Genomic DNA, 27652 nt, shown 5'->3' with positions numbered 1-27652 from the left:
ATGAGGTGGAAGAAGAGCCTCCAGCAAAGGTGAGGAACTGGAACAACAGCTGGTCTTGGCAGAGTCCATCCCACAAGCATCACCTCTCCCATGGTACAGATCCGAATCCTTCTCTGCTAAAGAACATAAGAATATCCATACTGGGTCAGACCAAAGGTCTATCTAGCCCAGTATCCTGCCTTCTGACATTGGACAAAGCCAGGTACTTCAGAGGGAATGAACAGAACAGTTGAGTAATCCATTTCCTCAGTCTCCACTCCACTATCAAGATGACTCAGTCTCTTTTAACTGGAACTAACAGTTCCTATTGTCACCACTGTGCTAGTAACAATAGAAGTTGGGGCCTGAACCCCTTGAAGGATCAAATATTAAACACTGGAAAGGCTCTTGTGGGCCTATGTTTGGACACACGACACACCAGGCAACAAAAAGCTTAGACTTAAGTGGGCTTTTTTTTTTTTGTAATTTTTATTTGAACACAAGTATTCTGACAGAATGCAAAGTCAAAATTCTCAGTTAGTATCAGTATTTACACCGGTGAGAATGGAAATAAAGGTGGTATCAATGTTTCACTTGGTAAAAAGTTTTTTGTTTTTTTATAACAAGATAGAAGGCCCCCAAAAGTAGGGAATGCTGGGTAGGGATGTCAATGGAGGGTCTGAGAACCACTATCAAAACAGCCTATTGCGAAAACCTGGGGTCCGAAGGCTCCATATAAAAGTGTGAAAATAAAACTCCAGTCTAAAAGCTGAACAATTGGATGGGCTGTTGTCTTGGTATTGTATGTATGGTGCACCATGAAATGCACTCACTCCACTACCAGAAGCTGATCAGTCTCGGTGGCTATATAAATATATGTGTGTGGCAACACCACATATATAAATATATACAATGTAAATGGTGTCAGGTTGGTCCCTCTTCAAAGATTAAAAAAAATAATGAGGACGAAACTATTTTAGTTCAGAAAAGTGGAATGTTTCTAAATTAAAATGACATTCTCTGGTTATGGAAAAGTATAACAATGCTTTCAAGAGTCGATACGCAAGTACTGATTGTTGAGAAATCTCAGGTCAGTATTGAAAAGGGGCAGAATGGATTTGTCTACTAGTCCAGTAACCACAGCTTTTGCGGATATCTAGAAATGATGTCCCACTTCAGGAGTCTCAATTCAAAGCCCACTGAAGTCAACAGGAGTCTTTCTTATTGACTTGGATGGGCTTTGGATCTGGCTCTGAACTGGCTTCCTATTTGAGACAAATGCCAATTTAGGTATCCATATCACAAGTCCAAGTACTTATCACACAGACCTTGGCCAGTGTCAATGGATTTGTATCTAATCATTAGGATTGTGCAGTATTTGCCTCATAACAGCTGCTCAGCTCTCAAGGGGTAATAACTTATGAGGTATAGAATATAGTTGGCAAAGCAAGTCAAAGCCATCAACAACTTCACACGAATGATGAACAGATTCTCTTGGTAAACTGAGGTACACACTCTCTCTTCCAACTCATCGATTCCCCCATGGCTATGAGGACTCTTCCTCTCTAGAAGCCACGGTGGCCTTTCATGCCACATTTGATCAATCCATCTCTTTTAAAAAAATGTTTTCTTAGGGACCATGGGTCAAATCTTCCCCCTAGTTATACCCACACTGCTCCAATGGGGATAAGCAAGGGTCAGATTTGGTCCAGGATGTTTAATCAAACATCCATCCATCCTAGTGGCATGTTAAGGATGGGCGTTGTGTTTACATCTATGTTTACATAGATACACACACACAGATAGCCTCCATTTCCATCCCCAGGAGCTGAGAAAAAAAATGCAAAAAACCCCCACATTTAGCAAATGACAAGACCATTATTTTTCACAGTTTGAAATTATAATCTAGCGATGCCACTGTTAAAGACTGCGTCATTATAAGAGTACACTGAAAAGAGTGGTTCAATGTAGCTGAGCCAAACTGCAGTCTCCCCACCCAAAATCTTCTTTCATTTGTTCATTACCATAGCACAAAGGAATATATGCTGTAGTCAGGTTTGTTTGTTTCTCGTTTAAAGGCTTCTGTTCCTTATAAGACTTATTCTCTTTATTTATTTTCCTGAATAATTTTTTTTATCTGCACTATCCGCTACACCTTCCACATCCAAACTATGTTGAAGTTTTTTTTTTTATTTTCATTATTTCAATACTATGACAAAAACCACATTTCACACTAAAATACTCACGCGCCCACAGTGCACAAGCTTGCAGATCTAAAGTAGAATGGAAAACAAAACAAAAAAATTAAAAACAAAATAAAAACCCAAAAAAGGGGGAAAATTTCTATACAAAGGCTGGTCTTCCCCCAACCACCCTCTCTTCCTCCTGTGCCCCACCCCTCATTCGCTCTTTTTCGCACCCAAAATTTGCAGTTTTTCTAGGATTCCAAATAGCAGTTGTCACTGATGTTGCTGTAAGAGCAAAGTTCACCCCTGTGCAAAGCTTACGCACCGCATCAGCCTCATTTTGAGCACTACAGCTATGATCCAAAGGCCAATGAAGTCAATGGGAGTCTTTCCATCAGTGTCAAGAGCCTTCGGATAAAGTCTTTAAGGCCCTGATCCGGCAAAGCATTAGTGGATTACTCAGTGAGCAGCAAATCATGCAGTTAAATCTTTACAGGATCAGACCACAAACGTGGCACATACACCTTGTGTTGGTGAATTTCACTCCTAGTGAATGAAAGGACTTTTTAGTGTTTCCACTCCCCAAAAGAAGATACTAGTTTCCTGAAGTGCACAAGCTCTTTCCTTTTAAATCCTAGAGTAAAAGAAAATAGTATTTATTTACTACTTTTTTTTTCCTAAAAAGGGGGAATTGGTTTATTCAAACATCTATTCACCGAGACTAGACCAGCCCTGACTGCACAAACTCCCTTCTGCTTCTCAGAGCTGAGGGAGGATTCCTGGAAGGAACAGGGGAGAATGTCTAAGAAAAGTAGAGAACATATTTCTCTTATGCAGTTGGTCCCCGGTCCAGCAAAGGACTTAAGTGCATGCTTAACTTTAAGCATAACAGTATTTCCATTAACTAGGCCCATGCTTAAAGTTAATGCACTTAAATGCATTGCTAGACACAGGCCTTGGTTGGTGACAAGTTGTCCACCCACCAAAAGTAAAATGAACGGTGTTACTTATCTTCTTACTCCAGTAAGAAACAATAATTATAATAATAATAATAATTAAAAAAGATAAAGGGGAAACAACTATTGTAAACATCCATATTTTAAAATGTCTCCCTTTGCAAAGCAAGCATGCTAGTAAATCTAATATCTATAGACTGTATTTACTTTAAAAAAAAAGGCAGCTATTTTACACGTACATTTAAACACAACAAAAGTAAAAAAAAATTTGTCGATTGTAAACACTGGAAAAAACAAAAGTTGGCAAAAAGATTTAAAATAAAAATTTTTTTAAAAATGTAAAGTCTGAATACTGCAAATTGAAATATATCCCCAAAACTGCAATTTTGGCATTCTTCCTAAAAATAACAATAATAATAATAAACCCCCAAATAATGGTCTAAGCTGGAGATTGGATTCAGTCACAAAGGGCGAGAGACACTTTGCCTACTGAACAAATATAAAGTGAACAGAAATGTTAACTTATTTACGAGGCTTTACATATTTCAAACTCGACTGAAAAGTATAAAAATAAATTGTGGCTTTTGATCATTCAGTACTGGCCGTACCTGATGGTACAGCTTTTTACTCTGTTAGGCTAACCAAAGAAAAGTCAGGGTTAACTTCCCACCCCGCCCCTAAATCTAGTAGGTTTTGAGCTTCCTAACCATTTCACAACTGATGCTTGTGACCTTGTTTGTTTGAATATATGCAGGGCTCATTGAGCCCTGATCGGGTTGCGGGATCAACCTTTTTTTAAAAACATATTTTATTTTTCCTTAAAAGCAAGTGCACAACAAACAGAACCTTCCTACAAACCTACAAAGAAAAAAAAAAGAGATCCCCATTTCTGTATTTTTTCATTTTGTCTGGTTTTCTTTTAAAGGCAAAAGACACTAGAGGAATGAGATGTGTGGTATGTTTTAAATGCTCAGGTGAAGTTGTTCTGTCATTTTTTTTCTTTTCTGGTGCTGATCATGCTTTGCTCTCGTTTTCATTTGTTTGTGTGGCTTCGTTAGGGACCGTCTTGACTTCTGCTGGAGGTGTCTTAGGTTCCGTTGCTTGCACCTCAGATTTTTCTTCTACAGGGGTTTTCCTGTGGAAAAGTCACCAAAACAGCACAGTTTAGAGAGAGGCCATCAGTTGGTTTATTTACTTTTTTAGTTAGATGTGCGATATACTTCTGGAATGGCTCCCAGGTGTTCCATACAAAGCATCACCCCACCTTCTACAGCAGCGTGACTAGAGCTGGGGGAATATTGCAAAAGATCTTCAACTTTGGAAATACATTTGCTTGGACTTCATCCCCATCCCCTTTGGGTTTGCTTTCCATGAATGCTCCACAGAACCAGGCTGCTGCCAGAAGCATTTGCAGGAAATGCAAACGCCGTGTGCATCTGCAATGGAAACTTGATTCTACAAATCACCCCATCCACTCAAAGGACAGAAAAAATACCATGTGACCTGAGCGCCCAATCAAAACCGGCTGAATTTTGAATAGCGGGGGTTTTCTTGGAGGAAGTATTCTGAGAGTAAATCTGAGAACACCATGGTACATGGGCAGAGAGAAAAAGGGATGGAGTTTATTCTCCCAGCTCTGAGACTGACATCCTCAGAAACGAGGGCTGTAATTCCCAAGTGCAACCTCCTGGGGCTAGCAAGGGGACCCACCTGAGTTAGAGAAACCACAGGGCTACTTGAACGTACACCAGCTACAGTGGTGCCATAGGGGCTCTTCTGCTGGGGGAGGGGAGACTGGTACAATGCATGCACCCCAGCTTCACCCTCAGCCAGCCCTGGGCCCTCACGCGGCCCTGTACAGCAGCTTTAAGGTGAGTGCCCTTCTCCAGCAGTGCAAGCTAATGTGAGTAGAGACTGAAGATCTGGCCCTAACTCTGTGACACAAGAGTAAGCAGTGGGGGATTTCTGGATTTGAGCAACATCTACCTCGGCTTCCTTGGGAGCCTCAGATCCTTCCTGCTCGCAATTAGTTCACTTTTTTCACGTTGAAAACTGTGACCTGGGATGTATTTATCTAACATGAATCTAAATTCCAACAAAGCCAGTGCATGCTCTCCTTCCCCCCACATGGAAACGGAGACAGCATGCATGTGGGGGAGAGGCCACAACACTCTATCGCCACCAGCAGAGGCTGCAAAGCTCATTTCCTGCTGAGCCAAGCAGGACTGGAAACCAGGTATCCACAGATGGAAGCAATCCCCATCCGTTGCTCCTGCCAGGCTGTGTGGTGCATTTACAGCACACTGGCCATCTCCAGCGGAGGGGTCTAGCTAGTGAGAAAGTTTCCTGGGTTCACTTCACAACCGCTGCTTTGGTAGCTGGAGCTCTGGAACAGCCTGGTCGTCGTTACTGATGTGACTGGCTAGGGACGGGGATATTTGAAGTGTAGAGATTTCCTCTCAGAGTCTACGATGCAGGCTGTGAATTTGCCCAGGGGTTCCCCTCACACAGCCCTGCCGGCCGGGGGGCAGACTAGCTAAGAGAAGAGAATACCCTGATGCCAAACGGGTACACTGCAGAGATGCTTTTTAGTTCCTACCTTGGATTCGTGTGAAATGGGCAGAGGGCAGGACTGGAAGGACACTCTGCCTGTGCAAGTGGGAAGAGGGGCTGCAGGTGGACATGCCGGCTCGCTGCTGGCAATGCATCCCCTGAGCTTATTTCACGTTCATCCCAGCAGCACACGCTACAGCATCCTAGCACTTAGGCTGCAAGCTCTTCAGGCCAGGGACTTCCTTATATGGTGTCCGGCACCTAGCGCAAGGGGGCCCTGGCCGATAGGCACTACTGCGATACAAATAAGTGAACGAGGATTCCTCTGCCATGGAGTCACTTAGCTTTGGTCACTACAGCTGTGTGGTCAGACCAGCCCAAGTACCTCTGCGGTGCTGCTGACCCTGCCAGGCTGACCGTACCTGCTGTGCTGTGTGGGGCACGTGCTGCCCCACTGAACAGTCACTCTCCAGGGCGTTAGTAGACGGAAGCAGCACGGCAGGCTTGATGGGGTGACCAGAAGCCACGAGGTGCCAGGCACCTGTAGCTAATGCTGTGGATCCGCGCATACTCTGGCAGGAACTGCCTGCAGTCTGCAGAGCGCTTAGGGCCTGACTGAGCACTGCCCACACCAGAGGAACTGCACTGAAATCAAACCGGAGTGCCAGGCCTGTGCTTTGCCGGTGCTAATACACAAGGCTGTGAGCACAGGGGTATTTTTCCTGGGAAGGAGCCGGGGGGGGGGGGGGAGTTCCAGCCAAAGCCACGACTCAGCATCGTACCGCAACAAACCAGATTCTCCAACAAATCTGAGCTGTTCTTCCAACACAAGAACCCCCTTTCCCTCAGGAGGGTACCAGCCCGACTGCATTTGGGAAGGAGTGGCTGCTTCCTTCATCTGATCCTGTCTCTGACAATGTGCGGCACCCAACCAGGCAGCCAGAAGGCAGTGCTGAACCCAGACAGTGCAAACACCCAGAACAGGAGAGAGAGTCCAAGAACTGCCCATCAGCACTTGCCATGCCCCTGCTTTGCTGGCTCTCCCAGGAACTGCTGTCCAGGCTGAGCCAGGAAAGCAGCCCTGTCCTCCCACCTCGCTCAACCTTCCCCCACATCACCAACCAGAAATAGCTAATGCTGCAGCCAAAGCTGGCTGCAACTCCCAGCAGCACAGTGTCTCTTGCCAAACACAAGGCACAGGGTGATGCCCGGGGGTGGGAGGGGATCCCATCCAGATGGAATGAGGCTGTGTCCCTTCATGCCTACAGGCTTAATGGCTCTCTCTTAATCGCTTGTGGGAGCCGAGGGGAGACTGGATGGAGGGAAATTCATCACTGGCTCACCAGGATGAGACAAGGCCAAATGGGCCAGCCCCAAACAGCTGTGCTTGTCCCACAGGCAGGCTTGCCTCAGGTCCCTCTCCATAGCGAACTTGCTAATATAGGGCCTGATCCTGAGACGTACCGAGCACCCACAATTCCCCTTTTGGCCAGGTTCTGCCTTGCCTTGCAATAGAGTAAATCTGGAGTCACTCTAGTTTAGCTTCTCTGGATTTACATTGGTGAAATTGAATTTGGTCTGTTGTCACCAGTGAACTTCAGGAGCACAGTGTTTCTCAGGATCAGGCCCCTTTTTGCCACAAGGAAGTGATCCTGAGCCCTTTCCCAACAGAATCGGGAACAGGATGGAGCTATTGGGAAGTCTAAAAGGTAACACATTATTAATCCATTTCTTCATCTCTCTCTGGGGACTAGACACCTGTCTGCACTGCACCCAGGGGCCCCCTACTCCTCCTTTCACCTGACCTCCCTAGTGCTGGGTCCTGCCATAGTGGTTAACAGGTGAGTTAGTTTGCTAGAGAAACAATGAGGTTAGTTCAGAGAACATCCAACAAGAACACAGCACTAATGCACAAGACACACAGCACACAACCCACAGAAGATTAAAGGCAGCCATACTCGGTCTTTGCAGGTGCCAGCGGTACAGAGCTGTCTACAGTGGAAGAAGCAAGCTCGCGAGCTTGCCCACTAGCCACACTGGCAGGAGCAGTAGTGCCAAGAGCTGCAAAAACATCCTTTGCAAGGTCAATGTCTGGGGTCTTGAAGGTCCCTTCGTCCATTTTAAAGTCCTCGTTCTGGGAGGGGTTTGTGGTGCTGCCTGAGGCAGCCTCGCTCTTCAGGTTAGTTGGGTTCTTGGCTGTTTCTGTTGGACTCTTCACCATGCTGGGCTGTACAGCTTCCTTTTCTGGGCTTTTGGTGCGTGACAACTCCTGCTTGGGCTCTGAAGAAGCTGGAGGGCTAGTGGGGTTTGCAGGGGCTGGGGCAGACGGCTTGCTACCAGCTGGCGCCTTTGAGGCCTCAGCCATGCTGGTGGCAGCACTGGGGCTGAGCACCGCCCCCTGGTTGGCCAGGACACTCGAAGACAAATTACTAGTGGCTGGAGTAGAAGTTGGGGTGTCGCTGAGGTCAACAAGGGGGGCGACTTTGGGGGCCGAGGAGGCCAGTGGCGAGGAAGCGGAGGTGGCTGCCCCTTTGGCCGGAGTGGCCTGGCTGGGCGGCACGGAGTTTGAGTCAGGGATAGCTGTGGCTGGCAGGGCAATACTGGAAGTCAGGGTGGTGGTCTCGCTGGTCGGGCTGTTCTGAGCAGTGGCAAAGGTTTCGGTCATAGTGTCAGAATTAGTGGTGCCCGTGGTTACGGAAGGCAGCATATCCTCCACCGTAGCTGTGGTGTCAGCTGGGTGCCTGCGAGGAGGACAGGAGTAGAAGAGAAATAGACAATGAAGCCCATAAATGATCGGGGGAACGGAGTGGAAGCGCAAGAGGGCGCGAGAGACGGCGCAGTACAAGCAGCAGCGTAGCATGCGGTTGTAATGCACACAGAGGACATAGAAGCAAGAGAAGAGGAACCTGCTGAGGCCAGATGTGCACCTGGGAACAGGCACCAAGTGGGGAGATCAAAGAGCAACGAGGAAGAGGAGGAAGAGCAGAGAGTACATGGCATTCCAGGAGCAGCTTGCTCACATGGCGTTTTGTGCATCAAATCTCAACACAAACTTCACCCCAACCTATGCCCTGCAGAGAGGCTCTTCTCCCCTAACCTAGCCTCCCTCCTCCCCAACAGCCCATGAACCCGTGTCTTCCTCCTGCTCCTGAGGCCCCAATCTTGTGATCCAGTAACACACCTCGGCCTCACCAATGTTTCTGGTCCTGATCCAGGGCCCTGAGTCCAAACCTCCAGCCTTAGCCCTGCCTTGGTATCTGTGCACCTCTTATTTTCATCCAGCCTCAGAGAGTATGAGTCCCACACACTTTGGGCCAGCACCTTCCTCCCTTTTGACCGAGTCTGCCTTTAGTTTGGTTCCAACTAGGGTCAGTGTTACTTCAGGAAGATGTGTGACAGCACAAACCATGCTTTGGCAGCCACAATGAACCTTAGACAGCTTTACTGATGGGAGCCTTTCTGAAGCTGGAAGCTTTAATGAGGAGGGAGAGGGAGGGAGAGGGGGAGGCACACTGCTGGAAAGACAACGGTTAATCGAGAGTGAAGCCAGCGCTTTCCACACCACCGCTGCTGGCTTATTAATTGGGGGCAACCTCCATAAAGGTTAATCACTTCATTAAAAGTTCAACAAAACAACCCACGGAAAGCTCAACACATTCAACAGCAAGAGCACATCCCCAGGCCAGTGCTGCTGCGTAAACATGGCTCCCGCTTCTCTCCTAGCCAGGCCCAGACACCCAGTTCGTCAGCAAAGCCATAGCACCAGTTATTCTCACTTCTCACCCCAGCAGGGAATAGAGCAGCACTACGGATGGGGAAGCCTAGAAACCCTATGATTTGACAACCCAGCGAGGAAATAAGAAGCCCACTGGGTCAACCCCAAACCAGAGCCAAAAAATGAACTGGACATAGACATTATTTCTTCTTGGAGAGCTCAGATGATATCTATGTCCTGTTCCATAGAGCCCAGGAGTGTCTGTAAGACACTTGGCATCCACACACTGAGATGGCCCAATACCCTGTTAGAATGGGCCATCTTCCAGCAGGTTTAATAAATGCTTAAGGATAAACCGGTCCATCACAGCCAGTTTAGTGAATTCAAACAAGTAGATACAGTTCAAATACTCTGCCCATTTCTGCCACACAGTACACCGGTGGCCTTCTGAAATCTCCCAACATGCACTGCTTCTGGGAGCTGAACTGGGAATGATGGAGTAGGTGCCCAGAGGCCACTGCAAGTACCACAGTTTAGACCAGTGCTAAATTGGATGCTGGGCAAATCTAGTTAATCCTGGCTAGTGTGGATGCACCAAACCATGGCTCATGACCAAATGGTTCATTTCTCTGGTGCACACGAGACCCATGGGTAACTCCCAAACCCTCTCTTGGCCCAGTGTGCAGGCAGCGATGTCTCAACTTGCTATGTGCCCTCCACACAGCTATAAATCTGGCACAAATCCAGAGCGCAGCTGCTCTGTTGCTATCAATTCCAGGAGGCCCTTTCGCTCGGGGCAAGCAGGCGTCGACGTGGTATCGTCAGTGCGGCACTAACTAGCCATTGGCACAGCATCACGCCGCCAGGAGGCAGTGTGATATGGGGCATCTGCCCCGGAGCCCCTGCAATAAGCAGGGCTGGCTGACAGTGCTATACCACAGAAAGCACTTGGCACCAAAGCTTTGGTCTCGTTCTTTGCAAATATTACAAAGGAAATGGTGCCGAGGGAGAGAGGAGCTCCTCACTATGACAGGGCAGGGACCCAGCTCCGAGCCTTGACCGTTCTCCTTCTCTTGCCTGGGTTACCTACGTGAGAGGCCAGAGGTCACAGTGGCAGATGGGGCTGCACTGACCACGCACTAGAACAACCGAATGTCAACCTACTCAGGCTCCGTCAGCGGCGTGGTCTCGTTGGGCTCTGTGTGTTTGCCCCCGTCATGGTTCGGGGTCCGCTCCTCCTCAGTCCGCACCTCCACAATGGGCTCCTTTGACTCGTCTTTTCTGAAAGGAAATTGCAAGCGTGGGTGAGTGGTTCACAGCCTCAAACAAGCACCCTTCCCTGAGGGTGGGAGGGCCATGCTAGCAGCAACTGTCCACATGGTAGGGCGAGGCTGGCCTGGAAAGTGGCTTGGTTCTCAGTCCTAACACATGCCCCCTTCCCAAACCCAAAACAAGGACCATTGCAGTGCCCAGCGTCAGTGAGTAGCTCATCCCCTCCCACCCCTGAGTCACCCTGGGACGCTGCATACGCAATGCCCTCTGCCCCCTGACAAGGACGTGGCACCTGGATATGCGATCTCCTCCGGCTGAGCTTGCTGGATTCTAGGTCAGCCTGATGCTAGCTTTGGAGGAGAATGGGGGAAAAAAAAAGGGGGGGACCCCCAGAAGAAACCCCTCCTGAAGAAACAGCAGACCAAGAGTGACCCCCAACCAAATCCCCTCCCTGCAGTAACCCCCACGCAGTGCCAGAGCAGCACAGCTGAAGTCAGCCTGATCACCGGCTTCCCCAGAAATGCAGCCTCTTCTGAGGCTGGAACACGCTGTGGGGAGGCATGAATCTCTGGGGGGAAGGGCAGCAGTCTCAAGGCACTGCGGGAGCTTGTGGCTCCCAGTCAGGCTGCCACTTGGCACCTGAGGCTACAGGACTGGATTAGAGGGTAGAGGTGTTGCAGTGGGGGGCTGTTCCACTCTAGGAAGTTCATGGTTAACGGAAGGACAGGTCAGAGGCGAGCAGAGAGATTACTCACGAGAAGGCAGCTTTGCCCTCTTCCATGTCTTTGCCCTTGGCCCCGGGCCCGGACTTGCCGCACAGGTTGACAGCGATGCACATCAGCAGGCCGCACTTGTTCAGGAAGTAGCAGGTGATGTCCACAGCCACCAGGAGCAGCACAAAGATAACGATGAGGATGCCCACAATGGCAGCAGTCCCTAGGCCTGACGTGGGGCTGGTGCTGGCTTTAGAGACCAAAGGAAAGTGGGAGAAGGTGATGCAGTTAAATGAAGGCAGTCTTGGTCCTGGAACTGCAGCAGTGCTGTGGGAATAGCTATGATGGTGCCTTGGCCTCTGCAAAAAATTTCAGTGGAGTGACCAGGGCCCTGGGAGTGGGATGTCATACGGGGATCTGGCCCCACCCTTTCTAGGAGTGTTGTTATTGGTGGCACCTTATCCTGGGAATAGACTGCTCTGGCTCCCGTCCTCCTGTCAGGGAAGGACTGGACAGGGCTACCAGGGCTTTTCTCAGCTCTGCTGGGCAAAGGTCTGGAGAATACACTGTAGAGAACTATCCTACCCAGTCCTCTAGAGCATGAGATGGACAGGAAGAACCTAAAAGGTCTCTGTCCATGTCTACCATCTGAGTGTTCTCCAGAGCTTTCCCCAGGGCACAACCTGCCAGGGCTGTACAAAGAAGGGCACCATGCGGGCACGTGAAGCCCGGGCTCTGGAGAGTGGCTGTGTCATACTGGTGCAAGGCCATGTTAAGAGAAACTGTAGGGTCTCAGCACTGGTCTGTCCTTCACTGGGGAGAGGGGGAAAGGCACAGGGCCCAGCTGACTGGCCCAGGAGACTCTACTCCCAGCATGGTTATTACAAAGGGGCTTGTCGCCACATGGGACTCACTGCCCCTGCACATTTCCCTGGTGCCAGGCAGACACCAACACACCGAGTGTCCTTGGGAGTCCTCTCACCCGACGCCCATTCTTTCTAGCATGGATGAGGCTGATGGGAAGCCGCTGGGGGAAGATGGATTAACACTCCCCAGGAGTGAGGGGCCCAGCTGAGGTTGCGCAGGAAACTGTGGGAGGAGTTAGACCTCTCTCACAGTGGCGCTCTCCTACTGCCCTGCTCTAAGAATCAGGGAGCTGGGCACATTTAGGCTCAGCTACTGAAGTCAGCCTGAGAATGCCCTCAACTCATGCAAATACATGGAGACTCTTTGGGGCATGAAAGCAATAAACTACTCCAGGATTTTTGAAAACAAGGGTTTTTGGGAAGCAGCATGAGGGAGCACGTGGGGCAGGGAGAGATGTGAGCCAAATTCTGAGACTTCATTAGCTACTTGGTGGCCACGGGGGCTAGCACCTGGCCTGTGCTGAGGGTGGGGAGAGAGCTTGTGGTATTGCCTGGCATCTGTTGCTCACAATCATGAGTATGAGATTTGTACTAATAAAAAAAAGTAAGTGATTTTGCAAGGCTGTGACTAGTCATTTACCAGAGAAATCTCCTGTACAAACAAGGGATCTATGCATGCATCTATGCACACATATCAACTTGCACCTGTGCCCACACACACGCGCGTTCTAGTTGCACTGGCTATATATACAAAAGAAAGCAGAGTCCAATCACTACAGTGTAAATGCTCTGGCCACACAATTGCCTCACTTGGGACTGCAGAAAGCACCTGGGAATGCTCAGTGTGTGGCCTTGCCTGGGATCAGGCTCTTGGTCTCGAGAGCTTCACTAGCAGAGTGTGACACAACTGGTGGGAGGCAATAAAAAATGTCCAGGGAGCAGCAAAGACTGACTGACCAAAGAGAGAGACAGTCTAGCCAAAGCACAGTGAAGTCAATATGAATTCTTCTTCTTCCTTGAAAGGACTGGGCCCTAAAAGGGTTAAATCTGCATCTCTTGGCTACAGGGTGGCTAAGAGGTCTATGAGAGAGAGAGACAAGGTGGGTGAGGTTAAGATCTTTTACTGGACCAACTTTTGTTGATGAAAGAGACAAGCTTTTGAGCTACACAGAGCTCTTCTGCAGTTCTGGGAAACTAAGGCTATGTCTATATTAGCACTTTTGTTGGTAAAACTTATGTCGCTCAGGGGTGTGAAAAAACCATCCCGTGTGACGTAAGTTACACCAAGAGAAGTGATGGTGTGCACAGCGCTATGCTGGCGGGAGAATTCTCCGGCTGACATCACTACCGTTGCTCTTGGAGCCAATTTTATGATGTCGAGGGGAGAGCTCTCTCCTGTCACTACAGCTGTGCCACTGTAAGCTTGTCAGTGTAGACATGGTAATATCAGGGAAGATTTCCTGACAGAGAGACAGGGGAAAGTCTCCCAAGGAAAATGATGGAGGTCCCATTGCTGCAGACATTTAAGTCCTATGGTAAAGACGAAAGCCCCCATATTGCCTTGAAAGTGACACGCCTGCATTCAAGAGGAAAGCCTTGTTGATCCAGTAGGTGTTTCTGATTCTCTCTGGCTTCCCTGTCTCAGAGACCAGCCACATGCTGCACAGGGGAATCATGCATCTTGGAGGGGAATGTCAGGATCCCTTGTCTTGTTTCATTGTCGGCTGGTTTTCCTGCTGCTACTGACGCTTGCTTCTAGTATTTTTGAAGAGGAGAAAACCATTTTCTATGAGCTGACTAGGGGTGTATAAACAAACAATCTACACCATGGAGGCACACAACACAGCTCCTTGGGCAGCATCCAGATTTCAGCGCTGCTCTTGAAAATTCTTATGGATGCGCTTAACTTTCCTGACATGAGTAGCCCCTTTGAAGACATTGACATAAGTATAGTTCAGGTTATGCACAAGTGTCTGAAGGAGCAGAGCCTGGGTTAGGAACACAATTTAGCCTCTAGCACAAGGAAAATGCTTTTTATGCTGCATAAAAAATCTTTGAGCAAATCTGCCTGGTAGCGGGGATAGTACGCTTCGTCTAAATGGGGCAAGGAAGCAGGTAACGAGTGTTACTTGGCACCTGGCAGTGGCCCTGTTAGACACAGTTTGCCTGGGACCATTTCTTGGCCCAAATCTTCCAACAGTGCACCTGAAAATGCCCCAGACCTAGTACAGTGGTGTATGAAACTGCCAAGCTTAGAGAACTTCAAGACTCAGAAAAGGGTTGGACATTTATGTGAATAACAAGAACATTCAGGCTCACAGTAACGAAGAGCAAAACAACCCAAAGGGTTTTGGGTGGCTCCTAAATCTTCCTGCTTCAGGGCCTAAACCAGCCTCCAATGGCTACACTGCAATTAGATATCTGGCCAGCCGAGTTGGGCTGCAGGGCTGTTTATCTGCAGGGTCCTAGAGCCTGGACTCCAGCCCAAGCCTGGACAGCTACATTGCAATTAAAGAACCCCACAGCCCGAGTCAGCTGGCATGGGCCAGCCGTGTGTGTCTAAGTGCAGTGTAGACAGACCCTTATTAACGGGCATCAGGAGAAAACTTTCCTTAAGGTCACGTTCCATAATTGTCTACTCTACTGCAGGGATTCTTGTACCTTCCCTCTGAAACACGTGGTGCAGGCCACCAGGACAAACAGGCCATTGAACTAGATAGACCCCTCTGATTTGGCCAGTCCTGTGCACCTAGTTAAAACACTCTGTGCTGCATGCAGAGGGGCTGGCAGCCTGAATGAGTCTGGCTGAGGGGACAAATTCTACATCTTCCTAAACGGAACGAGGTCCCACTAATAAAACTTTGGTTTTAGTGCATCTGTTCAATTTATAAGGTCGGGACTATGTGTCCCATTGGTCCCTGTTGAAGTGTCTTGGGCACAAGCTCCTGTCCTGAGAAAGTGAAGACACAAGCAGTAGCAAGTTCCAAGAGCACATGGGGTACAAAGATCAAACAGATCTGACCCAGGTGACTCCCAGAGCCACTATGGTATCAGACCATGGTAGTGTCAAAGCACCTGATGCCCCCATAGCCCGGTTAGACCTTCCTGCATGTGAGTGCATGCAGTTCAATGGGTGCTTGTGGGCTACCAGCATTACACATCTCTGTGGGCTAGTGTCCAATGAGCTTGAAGGCTACATGGTGTGTTCAGGTGTCACAAACCCCTTCAGGGATAAATCCTGGGCTCTCTCTTTTCCTCTGTCTGGGGGAGATGGATTTAGGGCTTGTCTGGTTTCCACATGTAAATTCGTCCTGGTCTAGAATCCTCAGCTCTGGCAGGAGATGGCAGCAGAACAGAGTAAAGACTTGAAATGGCCCACAGGGGTGAGACTGGGGGCAAAGCCCACCTCCAACTAAGAGACGGCTCAGCCAGGAGGGTCACAGGAAGAGGAGTGGGGAGGAATGTTTCATGGCCACCTATTTGCCCAGCTGAAGCGATGGGTAAATGACCCATAGTTTTTCTGTGCACCTGGGAAATGCAACAGCAATGTGACGTGGACGCTCAGATACCCTAATGCCAGGAGCCTTCCGAGAGGTGAATTGGCTAGATCAAGCTGCATGTAAAGACCGACAGATTGGCACCACCAGAACTGTACTGAGCAGGACACGGTGCCACCCCATACCCATCTAATCATTATTCTGACTTCCCTTTCACAAACATTTCCTACCTGGCTGTTCCTCCCCTTATACCACCTCCCTACTATGGAAAGGCCCCGAATTCTTAGAATAGAAAGCCCTGCAAGCACCTGCTTTGCCAGACACTGCCCCGTGCAGGAAGCAGCTGGGGCATTCTTGTACTCCGGCAATGTGGCATAATGATCTGCAGATTAACGTGACCCATCCCAACAGCAGGTAGGGGGTACTGAATACTCCAGAAGGGCAGAGTCATGGGGATACTTGGGACTGTCTGGTTCTATTCCTGGAAGCCAAACTATGCTGCCATAGACTGACATGCGCCATGAGGTCCTCTCCTTCCCCTTTGCTAACCCAATGTCTTATCCATGGCCCTTGACTCCCGCCATAGCCAGATGGTGTTTCTTGTTTACCCAGTTATAAAACAATGAATGCAGGACAGTAACTGGGGCAATGAGCATGTCTAAATCCCAAGGCCACCTGGAGTACAGAGAGGAGGCATGGTCCAGTCGTTAAGGTGTTGGCCAGAAACCTGGTTCAGACCCCATGTGACCTTGGCCAATTACTTAGCCTGTTTGTGCCTCAGTTCTTCTCATGTAAAACAGGATAACAGCACTGACCTAGCCCAGGGTGTTGTGAGGATAAATACATTACAAGATCATGAGGTGGTCCCATACGGCAGTAATGGGGGCTGAAATGCACTGGACATAGCCCTTGAGTACTGGTTGGTCTCCCTAACTGCTCCCGAAGTGCTGTGTGTACTGCGGGCAGTGGGGTGGCATGGACGTAGTTCCATCTGGGAGCTGAATTCCCCATGGCCAAGGTGGGCAGCAGCAAGTGCAGTCTTCACACAGCCAGAGCGGAGTGATTCCTCCCAGAGTCTTGCCACCAGCCTGTGCACACAATGCATTTTAAAGCAAGAAACTTGCTCTTCATGTTTTATTCAGAATTATTCTTCCGAAGCCACTGAACAGCAACCGCAGCATTTGGCACTAGTGCTGGATTCATCAGACCCACCCAAGAGCAGCCATTTAATACTCCTGCCAATTTCAACAGCTGCACAGTCTGCTTGCGCTCGGCCCAGCCACGCACTGATGGACCATGCAGCAGAGTTGGTAGCTGACATTTATGGGGAGCTGGCTGGAGCACTCTCCAGCCTCCTCATGGTTAGTTTTTTAAGAAGTCAGGAGGCGATTCTATTGCTTTCTATTTATTTTCTTACTGCTAGTGAAAGGCGCTGGATTGGCAAGCCTGAAGACTCTCCTCCTCTATCCACAGTACAAGCACACTAGGGAATGCTCCGCACCTGTTTTTCGGCCAATGCAACTTCGCCGTGCCATGTGGAAGGACCAGTGCTAGGCCTGAGAGATGGAGCGCACAGGTTTCCCCTCTCCCCACACGCATTTTATTATTTGGGGATGGGTGGAGAGCACATCCCCAGCACGCCCAGAAAAATATTGATCCCTCTTGCCAGGCTGACAGGCGTGTGAGCCGGGAGTCCACCAAGACGGGTCTTTCTCTCTTCAGCTCTGTCTAAAAGCTGCTTGCAGGGCCAGATGCTGATGCTTACAAGAGGAGGCCATTAAATACTCTGCAGAATGTTTGTGCTTGAGAAAGCCGCACCCTGCCAGCACCATGCATCAAGCTGCATAATTAAACACATTCATCACCCTTGGTACTTGCAAAGAGAGATGGTGCCATACATTCGGCTCCACTAATGTATTCAGAATTCATGCCTGGCTGATTCAGTAGTTAAGTCTTTCACTTGGACCAGCTCCTGGGGGACAAACTGTGTGGTGTGTGTGGGGGGGTGCGTGTGGTGTGGTGTGTGTGTCAAACAATCCTTCTGCTCATCTGAAACATCAGACTGGGAATGAGAAACGAGTTATTCCGCATGGTGGCGGAAGATGCATGATCGCAGCCCTGTGTGGACATGGGGCTATGCCTCCCTGCGGTGCCTGCAAAGAGCTCTCAGCTGAGGGGTTGGGTTGAACGGGTCTTCCGCACAGTGTGACCTCGTACGTATGGTACGTGTAAGATCACACTGCAGAGAATGCCCTTTTGTAGAGCAAAATGGTGTCCTTCACGCATCGGGACCTCACACAGACTGTACATGTGATGTCATGCCATGTGGTGCAAAACGGTATCCTCCTCACACCAGGGATTACTGCAACCTCCTCTGCGGATGGCACGGCCCCATTTGGGGTCATGACCCACAGTCTGGGAACTGCTGCACTATGCCATACAAATCCCCAAGTGTACTACAACCCCAAAAGACCACACAGCTGCTCTGTGGCTGCAGAATAACCCTTCCCCTGTACAATCTTGTTTAGATCCTGGACGTTATCAATGGAGCCTCAGTAAGTGCACAGCATGGCTGCTGCCTGCTTTGCACTGACTAGCCGAGATGATGAACACTGGAATATTCATTAAAAATGTCTCAGTCTGAACTTTAAAGCATTTCCTGGTTCTCATTTAATACATTTTAACCACCTGACATGGTGTATTAAACCAGGAAAGAATGAAGGATGAGAACACAGCCTGAAAGGCACCTGCTCATGGACTTCCAAAACACTACCTTTACTAATTTGATCCCCAAAGCCTCCTCTGGGGTCCCTTCAGTGGGATGAGCTAAGGGTGGCTGGGACAGCCAGGAAAGGGTTAAAGAGCTACCTGCCTGTCATATTACCTGGCAGGGGGTGTAGGGGCAGAGAGAAGTAAGGGGAAAGCCTCTGGGGGCGGCAGCCCTTTTGGGCAGGGGAATCCTTTCATTACTGCGTTACACATTTATGTTTGGAACAATAAGTTGTATACTGAGGCAAGGGCCTGAAGTGGACTTGGCTATGGCATTGGGCCTTTCCTCCAGCTTACAGTGACTTGAAGATCTCCCACACCGGCCTTGGTTTACTAAATCTAATTCTTCACATACGTTGCAATTTTAAAGGGTTCAGAGTCTGTGGAGATGCATTAACACTTGAGGAGGGTTTTACTACCTCCGGTGGACCCATGAACTTGAAGGAAATTGCTGCTGTTCCTATTTTTTAACGTGTCTAGAATTCTTTTGTTTTTTGCAAGGGCCAAGGGAGACATTTTACTTGTTATTCCTACAACTGGTTTCTGGTTAAAATGAAGTGACCCACAACTTTTAAGCTCTACCCTTCACAGCACCCCACAGAATCTAATATGGATTTGTATTCAAGCACTCTGACAGTTAGGAGGAACTCATCTCTGCCAATGGAGATAAGGCCTCTTTTTAAGAAATTTCACTGGAGTGTACATGGGCTGCTCTGAGCCATTTAGTGCCAGGCAGTAAAACCAAAGAAGAAGAACACATCAATAAAAATTGCTGTTGTCATGCACATTGGTGGAGGTGGTTTCTGGCCTGATCCAAAGCCCACTGAGGTTGACAGGAATCTTGCCATTGACTTCAACAAGTGCTGGATCAAAGCCTTTTCCTGGAAATTTGGGGCAGGGAGAGTCTTTTTATTCTGAGTTTGTACAGCACCTAGCACAATGGGGTCCTGGTCCATAGCTGGGGCTTGTAGGTGCTAAGTAATACTGAAGATAAATAATAATACAGAAAGCAGCCTAACATATATGACCCATTCCCATATGCAGAGCGTGTTATTTTGCGAACTACAGACCCAAGTCAATAGCATAAAACTGTCCATTTTTCCCATGTATTTTTTTTCTATTCTGGGGTAGAGCATGGAATCCCCTCTACAGGTCAAACAAATGAACACAAATATTAAAAAAAATGATTGAGTCTTTAGTTCTAAAGGAGTGGGAAAAAACCATTTCATTTATTAATCGTAAATGATTCATCAATGGAACATAAGCGTCTGTCAAGAAAGACCTTTCTAGCCACCCTCGCTTTACAACATACAATAAAACGTCCCATAGGCTTTGCTCCTCACATACTTTACATGCATCCATCCTGTCAAAGAGGGCTGTACCACTCAGATAGATCCTCTCAGCAGGAGGCCCAGCTATAGTGTGCATAGGAGTAGGCAGGACAGAGAAAGGATTGGACAGAAACAGGCACGATTCACAGGCCATAAGAGAGGCAGCAAATGCATTTCAAGGGTTCTGCAGGGTGTTTCGAGTCAGTGAGGAACACATGAGATAAATGAATATTCATTTTGGTGCATCATGGGAAGCCAGGTGAGCATAACCTTTGCTATCAGAGGATAATTTTCCTTTGCAGATATTTATAAGTACCCTTCAGCCTAAAAACACCAGATTAGAAGGATTTCATTGTCTCCTGTGTCCTGCATAATTTACATCAGAGAAAGCAATAATGGCAAATGCAAGCTACCATCCATCCCATGTGATTAGAGCATCTATTTCCACATAGAGTGAGATTTGCTCACTTTAGTCTCACTTGCTGGTAGCAGAAAGATGTAAGGGTTATTGGCTGCTGCCCAGGTGATAAGAGAGTGTCTGCTGCTGTTTAAGTTACGAAAAGTGGGTATTTCCATTGAGTGCTAAAGGCCAGGTGTGACACTGCACTCCATATTCTTCATAATGATATGATATGATTATGACATAGTTATGATGTATTTTATGCAAGATAAGTCATGTGAGATGTCATTGGAAAGGTTATTTTTTGCTGAATATAATTATCCTATTTGTGTGCACGTATCATTTTTGTCTCTGAAGTTATGAATATTGACTATGTCTCTGCATTTCAAATGTAGTTACACCTGGGGAACGCCCACTAGACAAGATGCTTTTGTTCTATACAGTAGGTTGGGAATGGGCCATTAGGAAAACAGTAGGCCTTGGAAGAAGCTTATCTCCCACCTGGGAAGCCTTCCTGAGAACGCTCCGAACAGCCTGTATGGGATGGTTGCCATGACTCTACAAGGACATGAGATCAGACCACATGTCTCTAGATTCCATCATTGGATGTCAATAATTTTCCACAGACCAGTCTGGGGACCAAGCTTTGAAACAAAGGGTTCCCGCCATATGCAAAAGCTATATAAAGGTGGGGAGTGACATCATCAGAGGTTCTTCGCTCCCCCCATAAGAAGACTCCTGCAAACACCTGAGGAAGAAAGACTGAACTGGGGGAAGTGTTGGACCCAGGCTAAAGGGATTTTTAGCTTGTGAATGGAACACCTGGGGATTCCAAGCTGTAAGCAAGTGCAGCTTGTCCCTTAAGAATCTGCAGCCTGTTTGTATCATCTGTTAGGGTGAGAATTTGCTAATTCATATCCAATCTATTTAGTATAATAAGCTTAGTTTGTGCTTTTTGTTTAGTTGCTAGGCAATCTGCTTTGATCTGTTTGTTATCCTTTATGCTCACCTAAAATCTATCTTTTATAGTTAATAAACTTACTTTTGCTTTATCTAAACCAGTGTGTGGGAATCATAACTCAGGGGCAAAGGCTGTTGCATACTCCTCTCCACACTGAGGGAGGGGGTGAATTTTATGAGCTTACGCTGTACACTTCCCTGTGAAGCTCAAGATGGTATATTTTGGGATTTATACTCCAGAGAGGGTGCATGCCTGAGGAGCTGGTAGTTGCCCTAGCTCTAGCCTTCCCATGTGGGGGCTGGTCAAAGAGCCTGCATGTAACTGCAGCTGGGTGTGTCCCTACCTGTAGGTATGCCGGTGAAAGTGCAGGCTAGAAGTCTTTGCAGCTTGTCACAGCAGCACATTGTAAAAGGGAGCCCAGGCTGGCGGGACAGGGGGGCTCAGTGCCAATTCCAGGGGGAACCTGTCACAGCAGGTTTACCCAGTGTCACTCCATTAACTTGAGTGGTGCTACTTATGGCATATAACGTAAACAAGAAGAGCATTGGGCTCTGTTCCATCTCTGGAGGGAACTTCCATTTGAATGAAAGAGGGGATAATGGACATACAAAGAGAAAGCAAGAGAAATTCCTGCTTTGAAGGAAAATACCCAGTAAATCTAAATACGCGGGGGATGCGGGTGGGAGTTTACCAAGGCTGCCTTTTCTCTGCACTGCCCATCCCACATGCTGTACGCTCTGCCCTCGGTTCCAGGTGCTGTTGCAGCTCACTGCAGTAGCTCAAGAGCCATCAGGTGCACCTGGAAAGCTTTGGAAGTGTCCTTTAGCCCAGCGAAATGCTGGATGGTGTTGAGCACATAGCTGAATCATACTGAGCCTCATCAGCCACGGCACTGCAACTGAATTTAACTTAGCCAAATGCCTGGATAGACAACGCTGAAACCAAGCATTTAGGGTTTAAAACCAGCTGTGGGACAACAGCAGCTGGAATTCCACTGGCAATGTGAGATCCTGCAAAGCCCTGCAGTTCATTCTGTGAGGAGCCAATGACACGGGGTTACTCTGTCTGATGGCTGAGGTCTGGTATTCCTTTTTGCAGGTACGATTTGCTCCCACAAATCTTGTGTTTGCAAGGCGGACATCTGCCTAAAAATCTGAGCATTTGTGCCACTCTAGCACTCCGCTTTGCACGCAGATTTCAATGGCAAGCACCAAAAAGGGAGATGGCTGTTCAGAAAACTGTGGCCAATAAAGCAACAATTATACTTTGGATCCTATCAAATCTCGCCTCTTACATGGTGCACACCCCATGGATTATCAAGTATAATGTGATAATCCTTGTAACCTGGTAGCAAGGACAGCAGTGCCATTTGTTAGTTTTGTGGCTATAGAGGGGAAACTCTCTTTGTAAAAGGGGTTTTACTCCTGTATTCGCTTTACACAGTCAGTTAGCAAATTCTGGACAGCTAAGAGGAAGCCCATGAAATGAGCAAGGAAACTCATCTACAGAATAAACTCAAATGCATCGGACAGTTCATTTGACTCATTGTTATTTTAATAATGGAAATGTGTAAACATAATAAAGGCCTGACTGATATTCTGCATGTAAACATTGCCGTGTTAATAACCAATCTGATGAGATATTGTAGTGTTAATATTGCAGGTGTGAACACACCAACCCAAGTGACATGCCCACAAACTACAAAGTGTGGTATGGATCCGAAAGTAGCTATGGGAACGCAGGGCCCTTCGTTCGCATTACAGCAGCCTTCACTGAAAACTACAGTCTTTGTTGTATTAGGACGGTGCAACGTAACAGAAATTCCCAGCAAGTTTCCCAGGACACCATAGCAGCAAGTTCTGCATTTTCAGTGCTGGCTACTGTGCATATGGTCAAGAACCACGCAAAATATAACTGTGTAACTGTTAACACTTGGCACAAGCAAGACACACTGACATTTGTTCTTATGGCACCTCACGGGAGTGACCCTTGAGGCAGTCCCTGATGAGATTTTGCTTGGCCATAGCAATGTCCTGAGTAGGTAGGCCTTCCCCAGAAACCTTCATTACATCTATTGAAAACTGTGGGTTTTCCCAATGAACCTCCATGTGAAGTTGGAGTTAAATGCACATGTAACTACACCCCTCCTGCACACCTTGTATGCATGCAAATCAAGTGGTCTTCCGAGTCTAAAGGTACCCACATTCATCTCTGAGCTACATACTGATCTCTCAGCCTAAGCAGAAGTGCATAAACACTGCCATAGGAGAGATCAAAAGGGTTTTTAATGGAACTTGGTGTTGGAATATAGTTTATACAGCACAAAGCATTTAAAAGGGCATTTTGATGGATGGTGAGGTGTCCCCTTCTAAAGGGAACTGTTTGTGTGTGAGACACACACACACACCTGTATGAAGTTTTTGTTTAAAATTCTAAATAGAAACGAATGGCGCAGATTCCAGTGAACAAAGTCTGACTAAATTTCAGAGACAAGATGTTATATGAAGTCCATAAATTCACAACTAGACATGATTAATAGGGGGCTTGATTTGGTTTTGTACCCAATGGGGAAGATTTTGTTAGAAAGGAAATGAACCCTGTTTAAGAGCTTTGATAGCGTAAGAGATTCCGTACAGAGGTTTCCAAACCATGTCCAATATATGTTTCCAGTCTCATCCTTTTCTTCCCCAGGTCCTTGCAGAGAGAGAGCGAGAGTGAACATGAGAGAGCTGTGTTCTCAGAAAGGCTTAAAGGAGCGGCATAGCCAAATGGCTTTCCCCATTACAAAAACAATTCATGAGGGACACCACATTAAAGAAAAGGAATGTCAACTGAAATTGCTAGAAAGAAATGAGATACACAGGACTCAGAGAGGAAGCTGTAGATATTGCATCAAATTACACCACAGATTAATCCTGCCTGGTGGAGTGTCAAACGCACAGTTAACCATGAATATTATTACGGTTCAGTATTAACCATTTAGCCTCTCAGATTACTTGTTCCCAGCTAATCTTTTTTAGCTAAAAGGGAAGAAAAGCCGTTTCTATACTGATTTGACAATGTAGTAGTGGATAGCCAGACAGAACGTTAGACAAGCATCCACTGTAAATCTGTACACTCACAAGCGGTGTTATACTCCAAACCCCCATAAGTCATGGTCTTGAGATGCCTGATTACACAAGGGCCAGTGAGGCTCCAAGGATTCAAGCACGTGAAAGAAAAAAAAAAATTCCTCAGCGCACATCTCAACAAGACACTTTATGTCAGACAACGTCCTCAGAGGGATGTTCTGACGACCATGTGTTTGATCCACGTGCAAAAGCTCTTGAAAAAAAAAGATCTCCAATTCAGGCACCCCAAATGGCGATAATTGCCAAGTTTTCTCTCTTTTTAACCTGTATTAGGTGTACGGATGGGGCTTTAGAAACCTTTTTATTATGGTTACCATCTTTGTAATATCATTCATAGGTATGAACAGACAATGGTAATCAGCAACAGATGTGTGGAAATGTCAATAGAGACCAGGTTTTTAAGATCTTTCAATATCATACCTTCCTATAAAAAAAAGCCAACAAAAGATTTTTCTTTACATCCATTAAAAAAGGGCAAATTCATTATAAGCAACAGAAAAAAATGTTAGCGAGAAAACGCTTGGTTTAAGCTTTTCTTTTATCCTCATTACAAAATACTCAATCTTTCCAATAAAATGATCTGTTGTGTTTGTTTTTCTTGCACTGACATGATCCTCTGAAGGAAAAACTATCTGCTTTCACACCTGGGTAGGAACCAGGCCTTTTTAGGCAAATTTGTTTGTTGTATATTTTTGTTGTTGTAAAAAGTTTCTAACAGAGCAAAAGCAGAGTCACTGCAGAAAGAAGCAATGAAACAAAGGAGGACGACGTTGATGGGCTTCCCAAGGTCGCTGCAGGTGCCAAACAATGGTTCCCAGGAGGGGGAAAAATGGTTGTTTAAAACAAATTTGGTGCATGTGGCAAGTGTGGATGTTTCCCGTGAGGTCCAAGGTGACATGTATGACAACAGACACAGGAAAGGAAACAAGGGGGAGGGGAAGAGAAGAAGAAAGAAAGAAAAGAAAGAAAGAAAGAATAGATAAAAAGAAAAAATAGGTCAAATATAGAAAACATAAGAATTAAAGGTTTATTTAACTTAGTAAATTAAAATGGCCAAAGGTTAGAGAAGAGCTTTAGCGCAGTAACACCAGCAAAAAGGCCGACTCGGCAGCTCAGCAATGCCAGAAGCAGCACAGCAAGTTAAAATTCAGGGGGGTGAGGGGTTAGCGAGCAAATGGATCAAAATAAATGACGGAACAGGAGGCTCAAATGTGAAACATGAGAAAATGATTAGCTGGTATTTGAAAGGACAACACTGCCTTTTTCTAAGAAAAGACCTTTTGGAAGCAGACACTGCACCTAACAGCCTGTCCAAGTCCTGACCCAGTGCTCACTACACTGGGGGTTGGGTAAAAGATGCACTTAATTACAGCCTTGCAAAAAGCAGTATGGATGCAGGAATACCTTGCTGGCTCTTCCTTAGAGAAATCAAGCTCCACTGGCTGGAGTGGCTGAAGACTACCCTCAAGCATACTGCTTTTATAATCATCTTTCTCCTTATGTCAACTTGAGGACACCATAAAACTGGCCCCAGGACAGTCTCAAGGGGTTATATAGAACGAAGATATGTTTTGTCTACATGAACGATTTTCTTCTTAATGTAAGAAGGAGCAATGCTGGGTTAGAAACATTGACTCCAACCCCTGCCGTGGAGAAGTGGGGGACTTATTCTGAAATCAAAAGGGAAATACTAAATAACCAGCTACGAAATAACTAAGTGGCCCCAATGCAGAACCAGATCCTTGGCCGATGTGAACTGGCATTACCACATTGACTTCAACGGATTTACATAAGCTGGAGATTTGGCTTGATGTTCTTCCCCAAGCGCCCATTAGGGGGATCTGCCCACAGAGGCTCTGAGTCTACTAATTATGTAAACCACAGTCCTAAACAAGACCAAACAGCTGAAGCAGCAAAATCTTCTGCCCACTTCAGGTAACATGAATAATTTCATTGCATGAGGCTCTCCTTCTCTCTGAAGCAGGCTTCCATTCTGAGAAGGCAGAAAGCCCACGTGCTGGAGTACATTGGATCGACACTGAAGGAAACTACACTGCAAAACAAGGACCTCTCCTCCAAGAACTCACTTAGATGGTTCCCACTCATGTGGCTTGCTAGTACTTTGAACAACAGCACTCAAAATGGCATGGTGATTCAAAATCTGGCTCCTCCTCTCCTTTACAGTGGAGTAACAACTCAGAAGTAGTTCCCCTGAAGTCAATGTGGTTACATCAGTGAGATCAGAATAGGGCTATTTGAATCCATCTACGGCTTTATTAAGAAGCCTATAAATAATGTTCTCTCTGCACTCTGCCTGGCATTTCAAAGACTGCATTTTCAAAAGGCCTGTCTCACTGCTCCTGCTATCCTTAACCACTTAACTGTTACCTGAATGTTCCATGTACATCAACAGAGCCGCCAGGCTGCTTGGTCATTGCTGATACATCTGGGCAGAACATACTAGTTTCCCCAGGTACGTTCCAGCATTCCATTGGACGGCAGTGGAGTGCTAATAGACAATGCCAGCCCGGGACATTTGCAGGGAGCCAACCTCAAGAGGGCTGAGGGAACTGGAACACCATTCAGCACTTGGACGCTTCCTCTTCAGTGACCCCCAAGAGCACAAAGGAACTAATTTACTGCTGATCTCAGCCTACTGCCATTGGTTTCCTAGACCTGAAATGATCTTATGCAACTCCCCACCTCCCTCCCAGCAGTCTCAGTTGTCCTTCAAATGCATGAGGGTAATAAGTATTAGAGCTATTGAAAATGCAAAACTGAGGGTGAGTTGTTTAATGAGTTACCAAATGTCCTTCCATCTGAAACTACAGACCTGTTAAGGGCTCATCCCACTTTCTCTCTCTCCTCCCCCAACTCCCTTTCAAGCCCCAAGCATCCAGTATTAACAGGTCACACTCATTTGTATGCTTAATGCTGCCAGTGGGCTTTACCCAGTAAAGTTTTGTCATGCACACTGCACAAGCTCTCAGCTGAATCCCTTGGAAAGGGGAGGGAGGAACAGACCAAGGCCTAAAGTCTCAGCTACAGGACAATGTGGGGAAAATTTGCTAACTGCTTTGAGGAAAAAAAGTGAGAGACTCACAGATAAAGCTCTAAAGAAAAAAATAAAATGAAATCACATCCTTAATACACATCACAGGCAATGGTCGCAGCATGGATGCTCTTCACTCAGGATATGCAATGAGGCTGTCTCTACTGCTCCAGCTTGCCAGCTTTCAGACTTGTACATCTAACGTTAACTTAAAACCATTGCTGGTCCGAGGGTCTTACCCCCAAAGGGACTTCTGTGGCTGAATTATTAT

General features: G+C 47.1%; 1 protein-coding gene across 6 annotated transcripts in view; it reads right to left on the bottom strand.

Moving 5' to 3' along the window:
- Window positions 1-479: 479 nt before the first annotated feature.
- NCAM1 (neural cell adhesion molecule 1) overlaps window positions 480-27652 on the bottom strand; it is a 258446-nt gene continuing 231273 nt past the window's right edge. For 2 of the 6 annotated variants that reach the window (XM_073320618.1, XM_073320619.1), the window contains 4 exons: window positions 11417-11624; window positions 10554-10670; window positions 7633-8415; window positions 480-4256 (listed from right to left, as the gene is read on the bottom strand). In XM_073320618.1, coding sequence (XP_073176719.1) covers window positions 4136-4256; window positions 7633-8415; window positions 10554-10670; window positions 11417-11624 — 1229 coding nt within the window. In that variant the 3' untranslated portion in view covers window positions 480-4135. Of the gene's footprint in view, window positions 4257-7632; window positions 8416-10553; window positions 10671-11416; window positions 11625-19713; window positions 25121-27652 lie in introns of those variants that run through there. The other 4 variants (XM_073320620.1, XM_073320621.1, XM_073320622.1 and 1 more) reach the window with 2 other exon arrangements.

This window comes from Lepidochelys kempii, chromosome 22 (genome assembly GCF_965140265.1).
Source record: "Lepidochelys kempii isolate rLepKem1 chromosome 22, rLepKem1.hap2, whole genome shotgun sequence".
Classification (NCBI taxonomy): Eukaryota; Metazoa; Chordata; order Testudines; family Cheloniidae; genus Lepidochelys; species Lepidochelys kempii.
The sequence above is the reverse complement of the archived record's forward strand: the minus strand, read 5'-3'. Positions and strand labels throughout refer to the sequence as shown.